This window comes from Ictalurus punctatus, chromosome 12 (genome assembly GCF_001660625.3).
Source record: "Ictalurus punctatus breed USDA103 chromosome 12, Coco_2.0, whole genome shotgun sequence".
Taxonomy (NCBI): domain Eukaryota; kingdom Metazoa; phylum Chordata; class Actinopteri; order Siluriformes; family Ictaluridae; genus Ictalurus; species Ictalurus punctatus.
This window is the reverse complement of record NC_030427.2, coordinates 20,179,151-20,198,043: the sequence shown is the minus strand read 5'-3', so window position 1 is coordinate 20,198,043 and position 18,893 is coordinate 20,179,151. Positions and strand designations below refer to the sequence as shown.

Below are 18,893 nucleotides of genomic sequence, written 5' to 3'. Positions count from 1 at the left end.
AGTTTGAGAGCTAATGGAAATTGTGTTTTATGTATTGTGCCTTACTTATGTACAATTGTTTAGATGACATAGCCCTGAGGTTCACTGAAGTACATAAGCCCCTTCAGAATGGCATGATCTCGATACACAAAGGGGACTAATTGCATGTGTTTGTTTGTTTGTTTGTTTTGACCACAGTGCTGTTGAATACTCAAGTAAGAAGGTGTTAATTATTTTTCTATAACAACAGCTCTGACAATAGTTAAAATTGTAACATAAATGACAAGTTTATATTAATATGATTGTTCTATTGTTATTGTTTCTAAAGTATAGAAAAAGCTTGTCCACATAATCTAAGTTTTATAATAAACTGTTGTTATTTAACAAAGAAAAATGTATAATCATTGATATGGTGAAACATATGGTAGGAGACATTTATTGATCATTTATGGAAGGAGTCTCCAGTGTCAGCACTTTATAACACAGTATGTTTTCCACTACTGAAAAGTCTTCAGCACAGAGAAGTTTGTGCTTTCTGATTTTTAGCTGTTTTTTGTTTTGTTTTTTCACTTCACAAGTGAGAAAATGAAGAGGCAGTCAAAGAAATGACTGTTTACAGCTACTAATAACATAATTTCATAACAGGAACTAAATTATCTCACAGATGTTCCATAAAATGTAACCATAATTGCTTAAAAAGTGCTACATTTTATTCCTTAATAAGTTCTTATCATTCTTTTTCATTCCTTAATAAATTTTAATTATTGGCCAATCTCTGTGGTATCTCTGTGCTGATATAATAAAACAATCCCCTTCTTGGTGCTAATGTATCACAGTACTTCTGCATGGATTACTTTCACAATCAGAAGTGATATTCCTTACATATTCACATTTGCTCATTTTGATGATGGTGCCAATAACTCTGGATTTGCCTACACATTAGATGCTAACCTATTTTCATTGTACATGTTCAGTGACAATGAATGTATTCTGTTCTATATTAGCTTAAGTTAGATGAGCCATTTGCAGCAGAAAATACGAGTCAACACAACTGCAGACTTCAGCAGAAGAATTTGCCCAGAAGGCAAACCAGTGAAATAGTGACAGATATATTACACTTTAGGTCTGCCACTGTGCAGATATATTACAGTTTAACTGATGCTTTAATGAACTATGATGTGAGGGGAAAGGAATTTCATCTTATTTGTTGTTAGAGCTAGCCGAACATTGGAAGCATGGTGCTGCAAGGTAGTAATGGCATGGAGGTATTACAGTGGCACAGCAGGAAGAGTTGCAGAGTTGTCTATGTGACTTTTATTGTGACTGTTATCTATGTACCCACATGGGTTGTCTTGCAATGACTTGGTGTCACATCAAGGCTCTGAAACCACCGCAGTCAATATAAAGTGGTTACTGAAGACAGATGAAAGAATTAAAAAGAGATAATTATTAGTGAATTGTTATATGAAGACATTATACATTTATAGTTATTATAGAAAACATAAACATTATAGTTTATTTTTTGTTCAGTCTGCTTGGATGCTTATGAGTGAAGAAATGTATATTTAGGATTGAAATTGGATTTACATTTTGTCATCTACATAAAGTCTGATTCAAACAGTGAATGTTATATGTTTTAAATTAGAATTATTTCATTTAAAAACAGGATCAAATGAAAAATACAGCAAAATACAATACCTTTTCAAATTTCATTCTGCTGCTGAAGTTACAGTATGTTGAATTTATGTCTTCTACCACCAAATGATCATGTAATGTAAGCTATTGTGCAGTAAAATCCAGAATTATTGGCCCATTTACATTCATGTTTATGGCATTTAACAGATGCCCTTATCATTAGTGGCTTACAGAAGTGGCACCATCATAAAAAAGCAAAAGATATTATTAAAAAAAGTAATAAATACACACAATCAGTCCCCTTTGTGGATCAAAATCTTGTTGTGCAGAAGTGTACTTTGTGTACTTTTGTATGTCACCAGGAACTTTTGACCCAGGGTGTGCTCCTGGGGAATTCAGTGCTCATATTTGGAATGATACTTGGAAGGGTTGGGAGGAATGCCCTCTTGGAACTGAACTCAATGTGGCGAAATGTGGCATCACAGGGCACAAATTGTCAATGCTCATAAGTGTACTTGGTACCAGAGAACCTTGGGTCAATGATCAACTTTGTGTTTGCATCCTCAGACTTGAGGACACTCATTTTGGACCCTCAGTTAAAGAGGGGGTCGAGTTGTCAACTGATTACCACTTGGTGATTCATTAGATTAGTCACACAGGGCGCAGGCCAGATTTACCTGATAAACCCAGAAGAGCCTTCCAGGTTGCTTGAGAGTGTCTGGCAGAAGCTCTTGTGAGAGATGAATTTATCTAACACCTTCAAAATGTGTTCTGTGTACAAAGTGAGGTTGGGAACGTTGAGTCTGTATAGACCTTGTTCAAGTGCTCAATCATAGTAATAATCTAAGTAATTATTATCAGAGGGCTCTCCTGATTCTATTCAGATGTATAATAGTGCCAATATGGCTGTGGCAAAAGCAGACACACAAGCGAAGGGTCAGGCATGTGAGGAATTTGGAGACTCAAATGAAAAAGATTTTTTGGCTGCCCCAATTCTATCAAAACGCCACAGAATAAGGAGATTAGACCATGGCATGCACAAGCTCTGCTTAGCAAATGCAGTAGAATGTTGACCTCTACTGGAGATATTTTTGAGTTGAGAACCCAGTGGACATACCTTCCCATCAGGAGTTAGTGCCCGAAATCTCTGGTGTTTTGTTAACCTCAAAACTTACTATGGTAGCACCTTCAAAATGATAATTATATAAGTTAGGGGAAACATCCCTGTTATTTGCAGAAGATAATGTTCTCTAGGCAGCATCCAACGTAGACCGCTGACAGATTTTAACGTTTCACTGCCTAGTGTGAAGTGGCTGATGAAAATCAGTACCTCAAAGTCCAAGGCCACGGTTCCCTCCCAGAAAAGAGCAAGATACTCCCTTCAGGTGAGTGAAGAGACATTTGCCCTGGTGGAGGAGTTTAAGAACCTTGGAATCTTATTTATGAGAGATTCTCTGGCAAAAACTAACGATTTTTTAAATATATATTTTTTTACATTACCTGACATGAGCTGGTCAATAACCATCTTTTTTTTGTCTTTGGTTTTCCCTAATGTGATGGGTAACAAAAGCTTTTTTATTATGGGCCTACAATTTACAGGCCAGCTAAATAGGAACTGGTCAAAGACAAAATATGTTTTTCTGGAGCCTGAGAGCATTCAAAGAAATATGCATACTGTGTATGTGTTTGTGGTGGCCTGGGAAAACTTGGTCAGATTTTATATGTTCTACTATAAGTTCTGAAATATTCCTGAATTGAACTATTTATCCTATTGCATGTGTCTCAACCATAAGTTATAACATTTTAAATTATGTTTAATAACTAATAACTTAGCAAGGGGATTTGTAATGCTTAGCAGGTGTTGTTAAAGATACAGTAGGAAGGACTATGATCTGATATAAAGCTACTTTGAGATGCCTTCTTGATAATTCTCATGAAACCTATTATAAGAGATAAGGAATCTCAGATTATGTCCTTCATTCCCCCGTCAGCCTTACAGCCTTTTATTTCTCTTAACTCTTAGTTCTGTGCTATGTGTCGTTGACCGCAGAGCGTTTCAGGCCTGGAGAGTCTAAATGAACACACACTGACACACATGCTGTTCACAGAGACGTCCAGTTTATTCATGCAAAACAGGAGTATTTATACACATAGATAAGCGGCAGTGCGGGGGCGGGTTTCTACTTGTGCAGGTGCTAGACAGATTCAGACAAATCACACAGCACACACAGACAAACTACAAAAAATAAGTCTTTTCAAGGTATAGAAAATACATGTGTCAACTATTATAAAGGATGGCAGTTGATCAGCTTATTCAAAGAGGTAATTAAATGATATTTGATATTTTAAATGGTAATTAAAGCTATAACCCAGTATTCCCCGTATCCAAGGTGTCTTAATAGCAGTTCATAATATAAGAGAGTACATGTTATAAGAGAATTCCCTTCACCTATCCTTATGTGGCTGTAATGCAGTTTGGAGCATTAATTGTTCATTAAAAACCTCTTGCAAACAGAGACCGATTAATTCAAGTAGAAATTTTCCAATGACCTTTGTCCTTTTCCAGAATGGAATGAAGTTTGAGTGCAATATTATTGGCTATGATTATTTGTACCGTTTGTCTTGTATTCTTAAGACTTTTGCCCTTAATTAGTATTTTTCCAAGAATACCTCTAGGAATATTGTTTTTTTGTTTTCTTCTGAAACAGATTATTTTTTGAATTGTCCTTAAATACAAACATAAATGATAAAAATAAAAAAGGAAAAGTTGATAGAATCAGCAGTCAATCCTTTACACCATTTAAGAGTTCTCTGTTACTTCACTGCAAGATTGTAAATATGAAAACATCAAATCAAGTCTGATTACTGAATGTTTTTGGTAAATGAATCCCAAAGAGCAGTGAGTTGGGTCTTCAGGTCTTGGGTGTATGGATCCAATGTCTGGGGCACCTTCCCATTGTTCTGAACAAACAGAGCTATGTTCTTCTGGAAGTCCTGCAGATGTTTTTCCAGCTCCTCTGCTTGTGGTCCCAGCTTGTCCTGAAGCTCACTCACACTCTTTTCCAGATTAATTTTCAGCTCCTCATTCTTCTGGAGCAGAGCAGCTTTTAGAGCCTCAGGTTGCTGACTGTCTGTATAGGGAGCCACGTCCTTCTTCCACTGTTCCACCTGCTGCTGGATATCTGACGTCAGCTCCTCAATGTACGGCTCCAGCTGGGTCTTCACAGAGCTTATGTCCTGCTGCAGACGTGCCTTCAGCTGCTCGACCTCCTGGGACATCTTAGCCAGCAGTTCCTGAGTCAGAGGAGTCACCTGACCACTAACGGCCACAGCATACTGGTTGATGGCATCTCCACTCTCAGAGATTCTAATGCTAAACAGAGAAACATATTTCTATTGTACTACTCTGAAAACATGCATCATACAAATTGAGTGTGATTTTGTTATTTAATTTCTGTTATGACACACACTTGACTTCTTGCCCCATTTCAAACTCCTTAATCTTCTGCAGGATGTCTTCGGTTGTTAGTGTTGCCTTGGACACATAATCCCAGAATGCGTCTTTTACCATCTCTATACTGGGTTTGGCCTCATCTTGTCGTATAACACTGGCTTGGTAGCCTTTTGACAAGAAAAACAAAAACAAAAAAACATTAGCTTGCTATCTTGTATATCTTTGGCTGTGTAGTGAACAACCTAAAATACTCACCAGTAAAAACAGCAATAGCAATAACAACAAGGATCTTCATGTCTGAATAGATGTCCCAAGAATTCTTAAAAGTAAAAACAATTGGGTTAAAGGACTACATTGGGTATATCTACATATATATTTCTATATTCATATATTTAAGCTCTTAATATCTTACTTCTTAGGTACTGGTTGTCTCTGTCTCTCCTCGTTTGAGTGTGTACATGCTAGCAATCAGGTCACTATATATACACTGTAAAGATGTGTGATGAAGAAGGCAAAGTCCAAATAACATATAACGGTGACAGTCAGTTATACCACATCATACACACCAACACAAATGAACTATTATGGAATCCATTGGTCATTATATGGTTGAACAACTACATACATAAGAGTCAACAACAATTTTTATTGCAGTTTAGAAAATGCGTTTTACAGGCATGTTCCTTCAGATATCAGTAATCATCTATTTATCTTTACTGAGGCATATAGAATTATCAAAAAAATTACACACAAAACCCAAAAGCCTTCATATCATTAAAAGAAGATGGTATTTAGAAAACCTTAATGTGTTTCTCTGTAAAATGGCATAATCCCAGTATTTCTGTATCTTCTGGCTGACTTATTATATGCAATAAAACTTCTAAAGGTTTTTGAACAGCCTGTATTTTAGACCAGATTCCATCAAGTGACAACACACAAGTTCTTGTTCTTGTTGTAGGAAGAACCAAGAGAGCCTTGAGTGTTAAATGCACATCACAAAGCAGTCAGAATATAATACATGAATGATTACAAGTTTAAGAAACCGATTATCTTGTAATAATGAGCTATGTATGACATGAAGCAGAGTTACTTTCACCACTCTAAAGCAGATTACATTCCAATAATTTTAACATCATTATTCCAGACACTTGCATTAAGTGTAAACAGAACCAGGGTACACTGATGTATTCTAAACATAAATAAAACACTATACAGAATATACTGTACAATAAGGTTTTACTCACACAGTACAATCAGTACTGTCTATATGAAAGCCCTAGTTAGTTTCAGCCTAAATTAATCAAGACAACCAGGTCGCATACCATGCAGCAAAATCAGGTTTTATCATCCATTCCACATTCCCATGGCGTAAGCATTCTGTGGACTGAAACAGCATCATTACTGATAGGCCAACAATTAACATGTAGACATAAAGACTAACCTTAGTTCTTTACCTAAAGATTTTTGTAATCTTTATTAGTTATCTGACTCGGTAAATCTTGTCTCAGTTCTGCTACTGATAGTATTAGACTGAAGTATTTTCATGCAATACATTTACATTTTTCTAGTTATTCAGTGAAAATGAATATTCATTCCAGGACCCCAACTCAAATAAATGTTGCACTATTATGAACTTTTTTCCTGTTATTTATTATTGGACTAAACCACTACAAATCTGTCAACAATGACATCATTGGTCCAATGACTTATTTCAAAGATCATAATAACAATGATAACAATGATTATCACGTGGCTATGATATGATGTGGTGTGTTGTGTTATGTTTTCTCTAATATTCAATATCTACCAGTACAGAAAATATGTTTTATTTTAAATAAATGAGGATTATAATAAAGTTAATAAAGTTTTTTTATTTTAAGATGACATTGTGAAATATATGGTAAGTGGGTATGGAAAACAAAATTTGCTCCTCTTGATATTGAAGATCATATTGAAGTTAATATAGTCTACGTGAACATACCATCTACAGGTATACACCACATTTCATACTTCTATACACAAGTTTTGACATGCTAAGCTTTTATACTTTTTACCTGCCAAGGATTTTTTTTTTCTTGTTCATGCATGTAAATGTCCGGCATTCAGTGTATATCTAAAGTTAATAAATAAAACTTCTGTGGATAAGTATGTGGACATGGTGTGAGTGTACTGATAACTGACTAAAAAAAAAAACATGATATTTTATCATTATGTGTTCTGAGTGAATTTTGAAAGTGCAGTCACATTTGTTGTTGCAACACATTATATTTGAAACTAGCTGATGACTCATGGACTTGAGCTATGTTCATTTCAGTCAGGTTGGAGTGTGTATGTGGCACGACTGACAGCTAAGTGGAGATAGCATGTAGCTGAGTTTTGGACTTTGCCTTCTTCATCACAGCTGTCTTACTTATAGATTACTGATACCTGCTCAACTCACACAGAGACACACACAGAAGGAAGAGACACCTAAGAGGTAAGAAGCTAATTACAATATTTTTTAAATAAGATCTTATTTACACATTCAGAGAAACAGAGCATCTAGCCTATATATAAATGTTACATAGACGTTAAATGTTCTTTCTTCTGGTTTACATAAATCCTGAGATATAGACATGAAGAGCTTTATAGTTTTTGCTCTTGTTTTTATTGGTAAGTTTTTTTTAAGCTTTATTCAGGTTGAGGAAAAAAATCACTAACAAATTCAATCAATATTTACTGATTAAAAAAAATCTTTTAAAGGCTGCCAAGCAAATGTGATCTGGCAGGACCAGTCCAAACTGAGTATGGAAGTGGTGAAAGATACACTCTGGGATTAGGTAGCCAAGGGAACTCAAATGACTGAAGACATTCTGCAGAAGATCAAGAAGTCTGAAATGGGACATGAAATCAAGTGAGCAGTAAACAATTAGCACTTATATTTTTCATATTAAATTATTTTAGAAGTGCAATGTATTCATCCATTCAGCAGTAGATTTTTTTTTTTCATGGCAAAATGAACTTATTTATTGAATTGTTACAACTCTCTTTCGTCTCAAGGCTAAGATCTCTGAGAGTGCAGCAAGTACATCAGCAAGTATGCAGTGGCCATTCCAGACCAGGTAGCTCCTTTAACTCAGGAGATGCTGGCTAAGATGTCCCAGGAGGCCGAGCAGCTAAAGGCCTGCTTGCAACAGAACATAAGCTCTGTGAAGAGCCAGCTGGAGCCGTACATTGGGGAGCTGACGTCAGATATCTAGCAGCAGGTGGAACAGTGGAAGAAGGACGTGGCTCCCTACACAGACGCTTTGCACTCTCAGGCTCTGAGAGCCGTTCTGCTCCAGAAGAGCGAGGAGTTGAGGATGAGTCTGGAGAAGAGCATGAGCGAGGTTCAGGCCAAGATGGAATCCCAAGCAGAGATGCTGAAGCAGAGACTGGAGCAGCATCTGCCAGACTTCCAGAAGAAGATGGCCCCATTCTACCAAAACTTACAAAGCCAGCTTGTCCAGAACAGCAAGGAAATTAAGTTGGACCCCTATGCTCAAGACCTGAAGGCCAAACTCAGTGCTCTCTGGGAGTCTTTTGAAAAGATCAGCATTAAGTCAGACATTTGCTGACCTGGTGACTCTCACTTTTGCATCAAAAGGACTTACAGTGTGTCATTTACTTTTGTTAGTTTGTCAGATGCTTCAATCTAAAGTGACCTCCAAGTGAAACAGAAAATAATCTAAGCATACCTCTGTTATGCATATTCAGGCACTAATGGAGACACTAATCAGTCATTCTACTGTACAGTAATGATTTTTTTCCACAAAGGTACTAAATAAAAAATTAAATACCAAACTGAAAACATCTCTTGCTGTAGTTATACTTACAATTCTGATCAGATACAAACCGCAAAACCAATGGCTGTCTAGGGCAGTGGTGGCTTAGTGGTTAAGGTTCTAGTTTACTCATTAGAAGGTGGAGGTTCAAACCCCAGTACTGCCTCTGTTGGGCCCTTGCACAAGACCCTTACTCCTCTCTGCTCCTGGGGCATTGTATCATGCCTTACCCTACACTCTCACCCCAGCTTTGTGACAGGTGAGAACAATTTTCCATTTGAATTTGCTCTGAACACACAACGTGGCAAAAGTGATTTAAGGAAACGCTAGACTACTTTTTTCTGGAGCCTATAAACGTGTTTGTCCATGTTTATATTCTCATCTTTCTGCACCTTTTCAATGCATTTGCTTCAATTAAGTAAACAGAGCGTTTACAAGTACACATTCGGATGACTTGCTTTACGTCAAAGCAATTTCCTAGGATGGAAGATTTGTTCGGCACGAGCTTGTTTGATTAATGCCAAGGCGCTTGCTTGCTCATCTGAACAGCGTTTTCTCTGCACTAAGACACAGGTTCATAGCAGGCTTCAATTTGCACAGGTAAAACCCCAGTGCAGCTCAAGTCCAGTGCCATGTTCTCTTGCCCATCACGGGAATGGAGCATGAGACAAGGCTTAAGTGCAATTCCTTGGCTCACTTATGTTTTGATCATTTCCAAAGTGCCAACCGTCTTCACAAGCCTTAACCGGAATGGAGCATAAGACAAGGCTTAAGTGCAACTCCTTGGCCAAGCGTCTTTTCAAGCCTTTTCTAACCCTAACCCTAAGCCATACATGATGTAAAAGAAAACATGATTCATCAGACCAAGCCACCATCTTATTGCTCCACTTTCCAGTGCTGACGCTCACGTGCCTTTTGTAGGAGCTTTTGGTGGTAGACAGGGGGCAGCATGGCCAGCGAAGAGGCCACCAATTTCTCGGTTTTCGTCCCTGGTTGTCTAGTGGTTAGGATTCGGCGCTCTCACCGCCGCGGCCCCGGTTCGATTCCCGGTCAGGGAAGAGCTTTTTACTCACCTCTGGCCAAATTAACATTTTGAAAAAAAAAGAAGCCAACTCGCACGGAGACAGCCCTCCTTCGAGCCGGAGTCGAACCAGCGACCTAAGGATGACCGCTATGAGCACCTACAGTCCTCCGCTCTGCCAACTGAGCTATCGGAGGTGAGAGACCCCTTCTCTCTTTGATACGTGAGCTAGCAAACGAGAACAATTTTCCATACGAATTTGCTCTGAACACGCAACGCGGCAAAAGTGATTTAAGGAAACGCTAGCCTATTTTTTTCTGGAGCCTATAAACGTGTTTGTCCATGTTTATATTCTCATCTTTCTGCACCTCTTCAGTGCATTTGCTTCAATTAAGTAAACAGAGCGTTTACAAGTACACATTCGGATGACTTGCTTTACGTCAAAGCAATTTCCTAGGATGGAAGATTTGTTTGGCACGAGCTTGTTTGATGAATGCCAAGGCGCTTGCTTGCTCATCTGAACAGCGTTTTCTCTGCACTAAGACACAGGTTCATAGCAGGCTTCAATTTGCACAGGTAAAACCCCAGTGCAGCTCAAGTCCAGTGCCATGTTCTCTTGCCCATCACGGGAATGGAGCATGAGACAAGGCTTAAGTGCAATTCCTTGGCTCACTTATGTTTTGATCATTTCCAAAGTGCCAACCGTCTTCACAAGCCTTAACCGGAATGGAGCATAAGACAAGGCTTAAGTGCAACTCCTTGGCCAAGCGTCTTTTCAAGCCTTTTCTAACCCTAACCCTAAGCCATACATGATGTAAAAGAAAACATGATTCATCAGACCAAGCCACCATCTTATTGCTCCACTTTCCAGTGCTGACGCTCACGTGCCTTTTGTAGGAGCCTTTGGTGGTAGACAGGGGCCAGCATGGCCAGCGAAGAGGCCACCAATTTCTCGGTTTTCGTCCCTGGCTGTCTTGTGGTTAGGATTCGGCGGTCTCACTAGCAAACGAGCTAGTTTGCTAGTGAGAGCGTTTGCTAGAACGTTTGCTAGAACACGCAACTCGGCAAAAGTGATTTAAGGAAACGCTAGACTATTTTTTTCTGGAGCCTATAAACGTGTTTGTCCATGTTTATATTCTCATCTTTCTGCACCTCTTCAGTGCATTTGCTTCAATTAAGTAAACAGAGCGTTTACAAGTACACATTCGGATGACTTGCTTTACGTCAAAGCAATTTCCTAGGATGGAAGATTTGTTTGGCACGAGCTTGTTTGATGAATGCCAAGGCGCTTGCTTGCTCATCTGAACAGCGTTTTCTCTGCACTAAGACACAGGTTCATAGCAGGCTTCAATTTGCACAGGTAAAACCCCAGTGCAGCTCAAGTCCAGTGCCATGTTCTCTTGCCCATCACGGGAATGGAGCATGAGACAAGGCTTAAGTGCAATTCCTTGGCTCACTTATGTTTTGATCATTTCCAAAGTGCCAACCGTCTTCACAAGCCTTAACCGGAATGGAGCATAAGACAAGGCTTAAGTGCAACTCCTTGGCCAAGCGTCTTTTCAAGCCTTTTCTAACCCTAACCCTAAGCCATACATGATGTAAAAGAAAACATGATTCATCAGACCAAGCCACCATCTTATTGCACCACTTTCCAGTGCTGACGCTCACGTGCCTTTTGTAGGTAGACAGGGGCCAGCATGGCAAGCAAAGAGGCCACCAATTTCTCGGTTTTCGTCCCTGGCTGTCTTGTGGTTAGGATTCGGCGGTCTCACTAGCAAACGAGCTAGTTTGCTAGTGAGAGCGTTTGCTAGAACGTTTGCTAGAACACGCAACGCGGCAAAAGTGATTTAAGGAAACGCTAGACTATTTTTTTCTGGAGCCTATAAACGTGTTTGTCCATGTTTATATTCTCATCTTTCTGCACCTCTTCAGTGCATTTGCTTCAATTAAGTAAACAGAGCGTTTAAAAGTACACATTCGGATGACTTGCTTTACGTCAAAGCAATTTCCTAGGATGGAAGATTTGTTCGGCACGAGCTTGTTTGATTAATGCCAAGGCGCTTGCTTGCTCATCTGAACAGCGTTTTCTCTGCACTAAGACACAGGTTCATAGCAGGCTTCAATTTGCACAGGTAAAACCCCAGTGCAGCTCAAGTCCAGTGCCATGTTCTCTTGCCCATCACGGGAATGGAGCATGAGACAAGGCTTAAGTGCAATTCCTTGGCTCACTTATGTTTTGATCATTTCCAAAGTGCCAACCGTCTTCACAAGCCTTAACCGGAATGGAGCATAAGACAAGGCTTAAGTGCAACTCCTTGGCCAAGCGTCTTTTCAAGCCTTTTCTAACCCTAACCCTAAGCCATACATGATGTAAAAGAAAACATGATTCATCAGACCAAGCCACCATCTTATTGCTCCACTTTCCAGTGCTGACGCTCACGTGCCTTTTGTAGGAGCTTTTGGTGGTAGACAGGGGCCAGCATGGCCAGCGAAGAGGCCACCAATTTCTCGGTTTTCGTCCCTGGTTGTCTAGTGGTTAGGATTCGGCGGTCTCATTCTCACGTTCTAGCATTTGCTAGAACGTTTGCTAGAACACGCAACGCGGCAAAAGTGATTTAAGGAAACGCTAGACTATTTTTTTCTGGAGCCTATAAACGTGTTTGTCCATGTTTATATTCTCATCTTTCTGCACCTCTTCAATGCAATTGCTTCAATTAAGTAAACAGAGCGTTTACAAGTACACATTCGGATGACTTGCTTTACGTCAAAGCAATTTCCTAGGATGGAAGATTTGTTTGGCACGAGCTTGTTTGATGAATGCCAAGGCGCTTGCTTGCTCATCTGAACAGCGTTTTCTCTGCACTAAGACACAGGTTCATAGCAGGCTTCAATTTGCACAGGTAAAACCCCAGTGCAGCTCAAGTCCAGTGCCATGTTCTCTTGCCCATCACGGGAATGGAGCATGAGACAAGGCTTAAGTGCAATTCCTTGGCTCACTCATGTTTTGATCATTTCCAAAGTGCCAACCGTCTTCACAAGCCTTAACCGGAATGGAGCATAAGACAAGGCTTAAGTGCAACTCCTTGGCCAAGCGTCTTTTCAAGCCTTTTCTAACCCTAACCCTAAGCCATACATGATGTAAAAGAAAACATGATTCATCAGACCAAGCCACCATCTTATTGCTCCACTTTCCAGTGCTGACGCTCACGTGCCTTTTGTAGGAGCTTTTGGTGGTAGACAGGGGCCAGCATGGCCAGCGAAGAGGCCACCAATTTCTCGGTTTTCGTCCCTGGCTGTCTTGTGGTTAGGATTCGGCGGTCTCACTAGCAAACGAGCTAGTTTGCTAGTGAGAGCGTTTGCTAGAACGTTTGCTAGAACACGCAACTCGGCAAAAGTGATTTAAGGAAACGCTAGACTATTTTTTTCTGGAGCCTATAAACGTGTTTGTCCATGTTTATATTCTCATCTTTCTGCACCTCTTCAGTGCATTTGCTTCAATTAAGTAAACAGAGCGTTTACAAGTACACATTCGGATGACTTGCTTTACGTCAAAGCAATTTCCTAGGATGGAAGATTTGTTTGGCACGAGCTTGTTTGATGAATGCCAAGGCGCTTGCTTGCTCATCTGAACAGCGTTTTCTCTGCACTAAGACACAGGTTCATAGCAGGCTTCAATTTGCACAGGTAAAACCCCAGTGCAGCTCAAGTCCAGTGCCATGTTCTCTTGCCCATCACGGGAATGGAGCATGAGACAAGGCTTAAGTGCAATTCCTTGGCTCACTTATGTTTTGATCATTTCCAAAGTGCCAACCGTCTTCACAAGCCTTAACCGGAATGGAGCATAAGACAAGGCTTAAGTGCAACTCCTTGGCCAAGCGTCTTTTCAAGCCTTTTCTAACCCTAACCCTAAGCCATACATGATGTAAAAGAAAACATGATTCATCAGACCAAGCCACCATCTTATTGCACCACTTTCCAGTGCTGACGCTCACGTGCCTTTTGTAGGTAGACAGGGGCCAGCATGGCAAGCAAAGAGGCCACCAATTTCTCGGTTTTCGTCCCTGGCTGTCTTGTGGTTAGGATTCGGCGGTCTCACTAGCAAACGAGCTAGTTTGCTAGTGAGAGCGTTTGCTAGAACGTTTGCTAGAACACGCAACGCGGCAAAAGTGATTTAAGGAAACGCTAGACTATTTTTTTCTGGAGCCTATAAACGTGTTTGTCCATGTTTATATTCTCATCTTTCTGCACCTCTTCAGTGCATTTGCTTCAATTAAGTAAACAGAGCGTTTAAAAGTACACATTCGGATGACTTGCTTTACGTCAAAGCAATTTCCTAGGATGGAAGATTTGTCCGGCACGAGCTTGTTTGATTAATGCCAAGGCGCTTGCTTGCTCATCTGAACAGCGTTTTCTCTGCACTAAGACACAGGTTCATAGCAGGCTTCAATTTGCACAGGTAAAACCCCAGTGCAGCTCAAGTCCAGTGCCATGTTCTCTTGCCCATCACGGGAATGGAGCATGAGACAAGGCTTAAGTGCAATTCCTTGGCTCACTTATGTTTTGATCATTTCCAAAGTGCCAACCGTCTTCACAAGCCTTAACCGGAATGGAGCATAAGACAAGGCTTAAGTGCAACTCCTTGGCCAAGCGTCTTTTCAAGCCTTTTCTAACCCTAACCCTAAGCCATACATGATGTAAAAGAAAACATGATTCATCAGACCAAGCCACCATCTTATTGCTCCACTTTCCAGTGCTGACGCTCACGTGCCTTTCGTAGGAGCTTTTGGTGGTAGACAGGGGCCAGCATGGCCAGCGAAGAGGCCACCAATTTCTCGGTTTTCGTCCCTGGTTGTCTAGTGGTTAGGATTCGGCGCTCTCACCGCCGCGGCCCGGGTTCGATTCCCGGTCAGGGAAGAGCTTTTTACACACCTCTGGCCAAATTAACATTTTGAAAAAAAAAGAAGCCAACTCGCACGGAGACAGCCCTCCTTCGAGCCGGAGTCGAACCAGCGACCTAAGGATGACCGCTATGAGCACCTACAGTCCTCCGCTCTGCTAACTGAGCTATCGAAGGCGACAGAACCCTTCTCTCTTTGATACGTGAGCTAGCAAACGAGAACAATTTTCCATTCGAATTTGCTCTGAACACGCAACGCGGCAAAAGTGATTTAAGGAAACGCTAGACTATTTTTTTCTGGAGCCTATAAACGTGTTTGTCCATGTTTATATTCTCATCTTTCTGCACCTCTTCAGTGCATTTGCTTCAATTAAGTAAACAGAGCGTTTACAAGTACACATTCGGATGACTTGCTTTACGTCAAAGCAATTTCCTAGGATGGAAGATTTGTTTGGCACGAGCTTGTTTGATGAATGCCAAGGCGCTTGCTTGCTCATCTGAACAGCGTTTTCTCTGCACTAAGACACAGGTTCATAGCAGGCTTCAATTTGCACAGGTAAAACCCCAGTGCAGCTCAAGTCCAGTGCCATGTTCTCTTGCCCATCACGGGAATGGAGCATGAGACAAGGCTTAAGTGCAATTCCTTGGCTCACTTATGTTTTGATCATTTCCAAAGTGCCAACCGTCTTCACAAGCCTTAACCGGAATGGAGCATAAGACAAGGCTTAAGTGCAACTCCTTGGCCAAGCGTCTTTTCAAGCCTTTTCTAACCCTAACCCTAAGCCATACATGATGTAAAAGAAAACATGATTCATCAGACCAAGCCACCATCTTATTGCTCCACTTTCCAGTGCTGACACTCACGTGCCTTTTGTAGGAGCTTTTGGTGGTAGACAGGGGCCAGCATGGCCAGCGAAGAGGCCACCAATTTCTCGGTTTTCGTCCCTGGCTGTCTTGTGGTTAGGATTCGGCGGTCTCACTAGCAAACGAGCTAGTTTGCTAGTGAGAGCGTTTGCTAGAACGTTTGCTAGAACACGCAACGCGGCAAAAGTGATTTAAGGAAACGCTAGACTATTTTTTTCTGGAGCCTATAAACGTGTTTGTCCATGTTTATATTCTCATCTTTCTGCACCTCTTCAATGCAATTGCTTCAATTAAGTAAACAGAGCGTTTACAAGTACACATTCGGATGACTTGCTTTACGTCAAAGCAATTTCCTAGGATGGAAGATTTGTTTGGCACGAGCTTGTTTGATGAATGCCAAGGCGCTTGCTTGCTCATCTGAACAGCGTTTTCTCTGCACTAAGACACAGGTTCATAGCAGGCTTCAATTTGCACAGGTAAAACCCCAGTGCAGCTCAAGTCCAGTGCCATGTTCTCTTGCCCATCACGGGAATGGAGCATGAGACAAGGCTTAAGTGCAATTCCTTGGCTCACTTATGTTTTGATCATTTCCAAAGTGCCAACCGTCTTCACAAGCCTTAACCGGAATGGAGCATAAGACAAGGCTTAAGTGCAACTCCTTGGCCAAGCGTCTTTTCAAGCCTTTTCTAACCCTAACCCTAAGCCATACATGATGTAAAAGAAAACATGATTCATCAGACCAAGCCACCATCTTATTGCACCACTTTCCAGTGCTGACGCTCACGTGCCTTTTGTAGGTAGACAGGGGCCAGCATGGCAAGCAAAGAGGCCACCAATTTCTCGGTTTTCGTCCCTGGCTGTCTTGTGGTTAGGATTCGGCGGTCTCACTAGCAAACGAGCTAGTTTGCTAGTGAGAGCGTTTGCTAGAACGTTTGCTAGAACACGCAACGCGGCAAAAGTGATTTAAGGAAACGCTAGACTATTTTTTTCTGGAGCCTATAAACGTGTTTGTCCATGTTTATATTCTCATCATTCTGCACCTCTTCAGTGCATTTGCTTCAATTAAGTAAACAGAGCGTTTAAAAGTACACATTCGGATGACTTGCTTTACGTCAAAGCAATTTCCTAGGATGGAAGATTTGTTCGGCACGAGCTTGTTTGATTAATGCCAAGGCGCTTGCTTGCTCATCTGAACAGCGTTTTCTCTGCACTAAGACACAGGTTCATAGCAGGCTTCAATTTGCACAGGTAAAACCCCAGTGCAGCTCAAGTCCAGTGCCATGTTCTCTTGCCCATCACGGGAATGGAGCATGAGACAAGGCTTAAGTGCAATTCCTTGGCTCACTTATGTTTTGATCATTTCCAAAGTGCCAACCGTCTTCACAAGCCTTAACCGGAATGGAGCATAAGACAAGGCTTAAGTGCAACTCCTTGGCCAAGCGTCTTTTCAAGCCTTTTCTAACCCTAACCCTAAGCCATACATGATGTAAAAGAAAACATGATTCATCAGACCAAGCCACCATCTTATTGCTCCACTTTCCAGTGCTGATGCTCACGTGCCTTTCGTAGGAGCTTTTGGTGGTAGACAGGGGCCAGCATGGCCAGCGAAGAGGCCACCAATTTCTCGGTTTTCGTCCCTGGTTGTCTAGTGGTTAGGATTCGGCGGTCTCACTAGCAAACGAGCTAGTTTGCTAGTGAGAGCGTTTGCTAGAACGTTTGCTAGAACACGCAACGCGGCAAAAGTGATTTAAGGAAACGCTAGACTATTTTTTTCTGGAGCCTATAAACGTGTTTGTCCATGTTTATATTCTCATCTTTCTGCACCTCTTCAATGCATTTGCTTCAATTAAGTAAACAGAGCGTTTACAAGTACACATTCGGATGACTTGCTTTACGTCAAAGCAATTTCCTAGGATGGAAGATTTGTTTGGCACGAGCTTGTTTGATGAATGCCAAGGCGCTTGCTTGCTCATCTGAACAGCGTTTTCTCTGCACTAAGACACAGGTTCATAGCAGGCTTCAATTTGCACAGGTAAAACCCCAGTGCAGCTCAAGTCCAGTGCCATGTTCTCTTGCCCATCACGGGAATGGAGCATGAGACAAGGCTTAAGTGCAATTCCTTGGCTCACTTATGTTTTGATCATTTCCAAAGTGCCAACCGTCTTCACAAGCCTTAACCGGAATGGAGCATAAGACAAGGCTTAAGTGCAACTCCTTGGCCAAGCGTCTTTTCAAGCCTTTTCTAACCCTAACCCTAAGCCATACATGATGTAAAAGAAAACATGATTCATCAGACCAAGCCACCATCTTATTGCTCCACTTTCCAGTGCTGACGCTCACGTGCCTTTTGTAGGAGCTTTTGGTGGTAGACAGGGGCCAGCATGGCCAGCGAAGAGGCCACCAATTTCTCGGTTTTCGTCCCTGGTTGTCTAGTGGTTAGGATTCGGCGCTCTCACCGCCGCGGCCCGGGTTCGATTCCCGGTCAGGGAAGAGCTTTTTACTCACCTCTGGCCAAATTAACATTTCGAAAAAAAAAGAAGCCAACTCGCACGGAGACAGCCCTCCTTCGAGCCGGAGTCGAACCAGCGACCTAAGGATGACCGCTATGAGCACCTACAGTCCTCCGCTCTGCCAACTGAGCTATCGAAGGTGAGAGAACTCTTCTCTTTGATACGTGAGCTAGCAAACGAGAACAATTTTCCATTCGAATTTGCTCTGAACACGCAACGCGGCAAAAGTGATTTAAGGAAACGCTAGACTATTTTTTTCTGGAGCCTATAAACGTGTTTGTCCATGTTTATATTCTCATCTTTCTGCACCTCTTCAGTGCATTTGCTTCAATTAAGTAAACAGAGCGTTTACAAGTACACATTCGGATGACTTGCTTTACGTCAAAGCAATTTCCTTGGATGGAAGATTTGTTTAGCACGAGCTTGTTTGATGAATGCCAAGGCGCTTGCTTGCTCATCTGAACAGCGTTTTCTCTCTTTGATACGTGAGCTAGCAAACGAGAACAATTTTCCATTCGAATTTGCTCTGAACACGCAACGCGGCAAAAGTGATTTAAGGAAACGCTAGACTATTTTTTTCTGGAGCCTATAAACGTGTTTGTCCATGTTTATATTCTCATCATTCTGCACCTCTTCAGTGCATTTGCTTCAATTAAGTAAACAGAGCGTTTAAAAGTACACATTCGGATGACTTGCTTTACGTCAAAGCAATTTCCTAGGATGGAAGATT

General features: G+C 41.3%; 1 protein-coding gene, 5 non-coding genes and 1 pseudogene across 6 annotated transcripts; 3 read left to right on the top strand and 4 right to left on the bottom strand.

Annotated features, from left to right (window-relative positions):
* Positions 1-3,715: 3,715 nt before the first annotated feature.
* LOC108272670 (apolipoprotein A-I) lies at positions 3,716-8,204 on the bottom strand. Its single transcript, XM_017481238.3, has 4 exons — positions 5,481-8,204; positions 5,324-5,387; positions 5,085-5,235; positions 3,716-4,987 (listed from the first exon to the last, which is right to left on the bottom strand). The coding sequence occupies exons 2-4, from the start codon at positions 5,361-5,363 to the stop codon at positions 4,477-4,479; spliced, it is 702 nt and encodes a 233-aa protein (XP_017336727.1). The 5' UTR covers positions 5,364-5,387; positions 5,481-8,204; the 3' UTR covers positions 3,716-4,476.
* On the top strand, positions 7,684-8,990 carry LOC108272458 (apolipoprotein A-IV-like; annotated as a pseudogene).
* A 1,011-nt stretch (positions 8,991-10,001) lies between these two features.
* Positions 10,002-10,089, bottom strand: trnay-gua (transfer RNA tyrosine (anticodon GUA)). Its single transcript is given in 2 exon segments — positions 10,002-10,037; positions 10,053-10,089. It is a non-coding gene; the product is annotated as a tRNA-Tyr (tRNA).
* A 4,645-nt stretch (positions 10,090-14,734) lies between these two features.
* trnae-cuc (transfer RNA glutamic acid (anticodon CUC)) lies at positions 14,735-14,806 on the top strand. The gene has a single exon. It is a non-coding gene; the product is annotated as a tRNA-Glu (tRNA).
* A 72-nt stretch (positions 14,807-14,878) lies between these two features.
* Positions 14,879-14,966, bottom strand: trnay-gua (transfer RNA tyrosine (anticodon GUA)). The gene is given in 2 exon segments: positions 14,879-14,914; positions 14,930-14,966. It is a non-coding gene; the product is annotated as a tRNA-Tyr (tRNA).
* Positions 14,967-18,071: 3,105 nt separating this feature from the next.
* trnae-cuc (transfer RNA glutamic acid (anticodon CUC)) lies at positions 18,072-18,143 on the top strand. The gene has a single exon. It is a non-coding gene; the product is annotated as a tRNA-Glu (tRNA).
* Positions 18,144-18,215: 72 nt separating this feature from the next.
* Positions 18,216-18,303, bottom strand: trnay-gua (transfer RNA tyrosine (anticodon GUA)). Its single transcript is given in 2 exon segments — positions 18,216-18,251; positions 18,267-18,303. It is a non-coding gene; the product is annotated as a tRNA-Tyr (tRNA).
* Positions 18,304-18,893: the final 590 nt, after the last annotated feature.

Excerpts from the sequence above, each read along its gene's own strand:
- LOC108272670 (XM_017481238.3), bottom strand. The coding sequence starts at position 5,363 with ATGAAGATCCTTGTTGTTATTGCTATTGCTGTTTTTACTG. Across the intron at positions 5,236-5,323 it reads TGCTATTGCTGTTTTTACTG|GCTACCAAGCCAGTGTTATA; the intron begins GTGAGTATTTTA and ends TCTTGTCAAAAG. Across the intron at positions 4,988-5,084 it reads GAAATGGGGCAAGAAGTCAA|CATTAGAATCTCTGAGAGTG; the intron begins GTGTGTGTCATA and ends TTCTCTGTTTAG.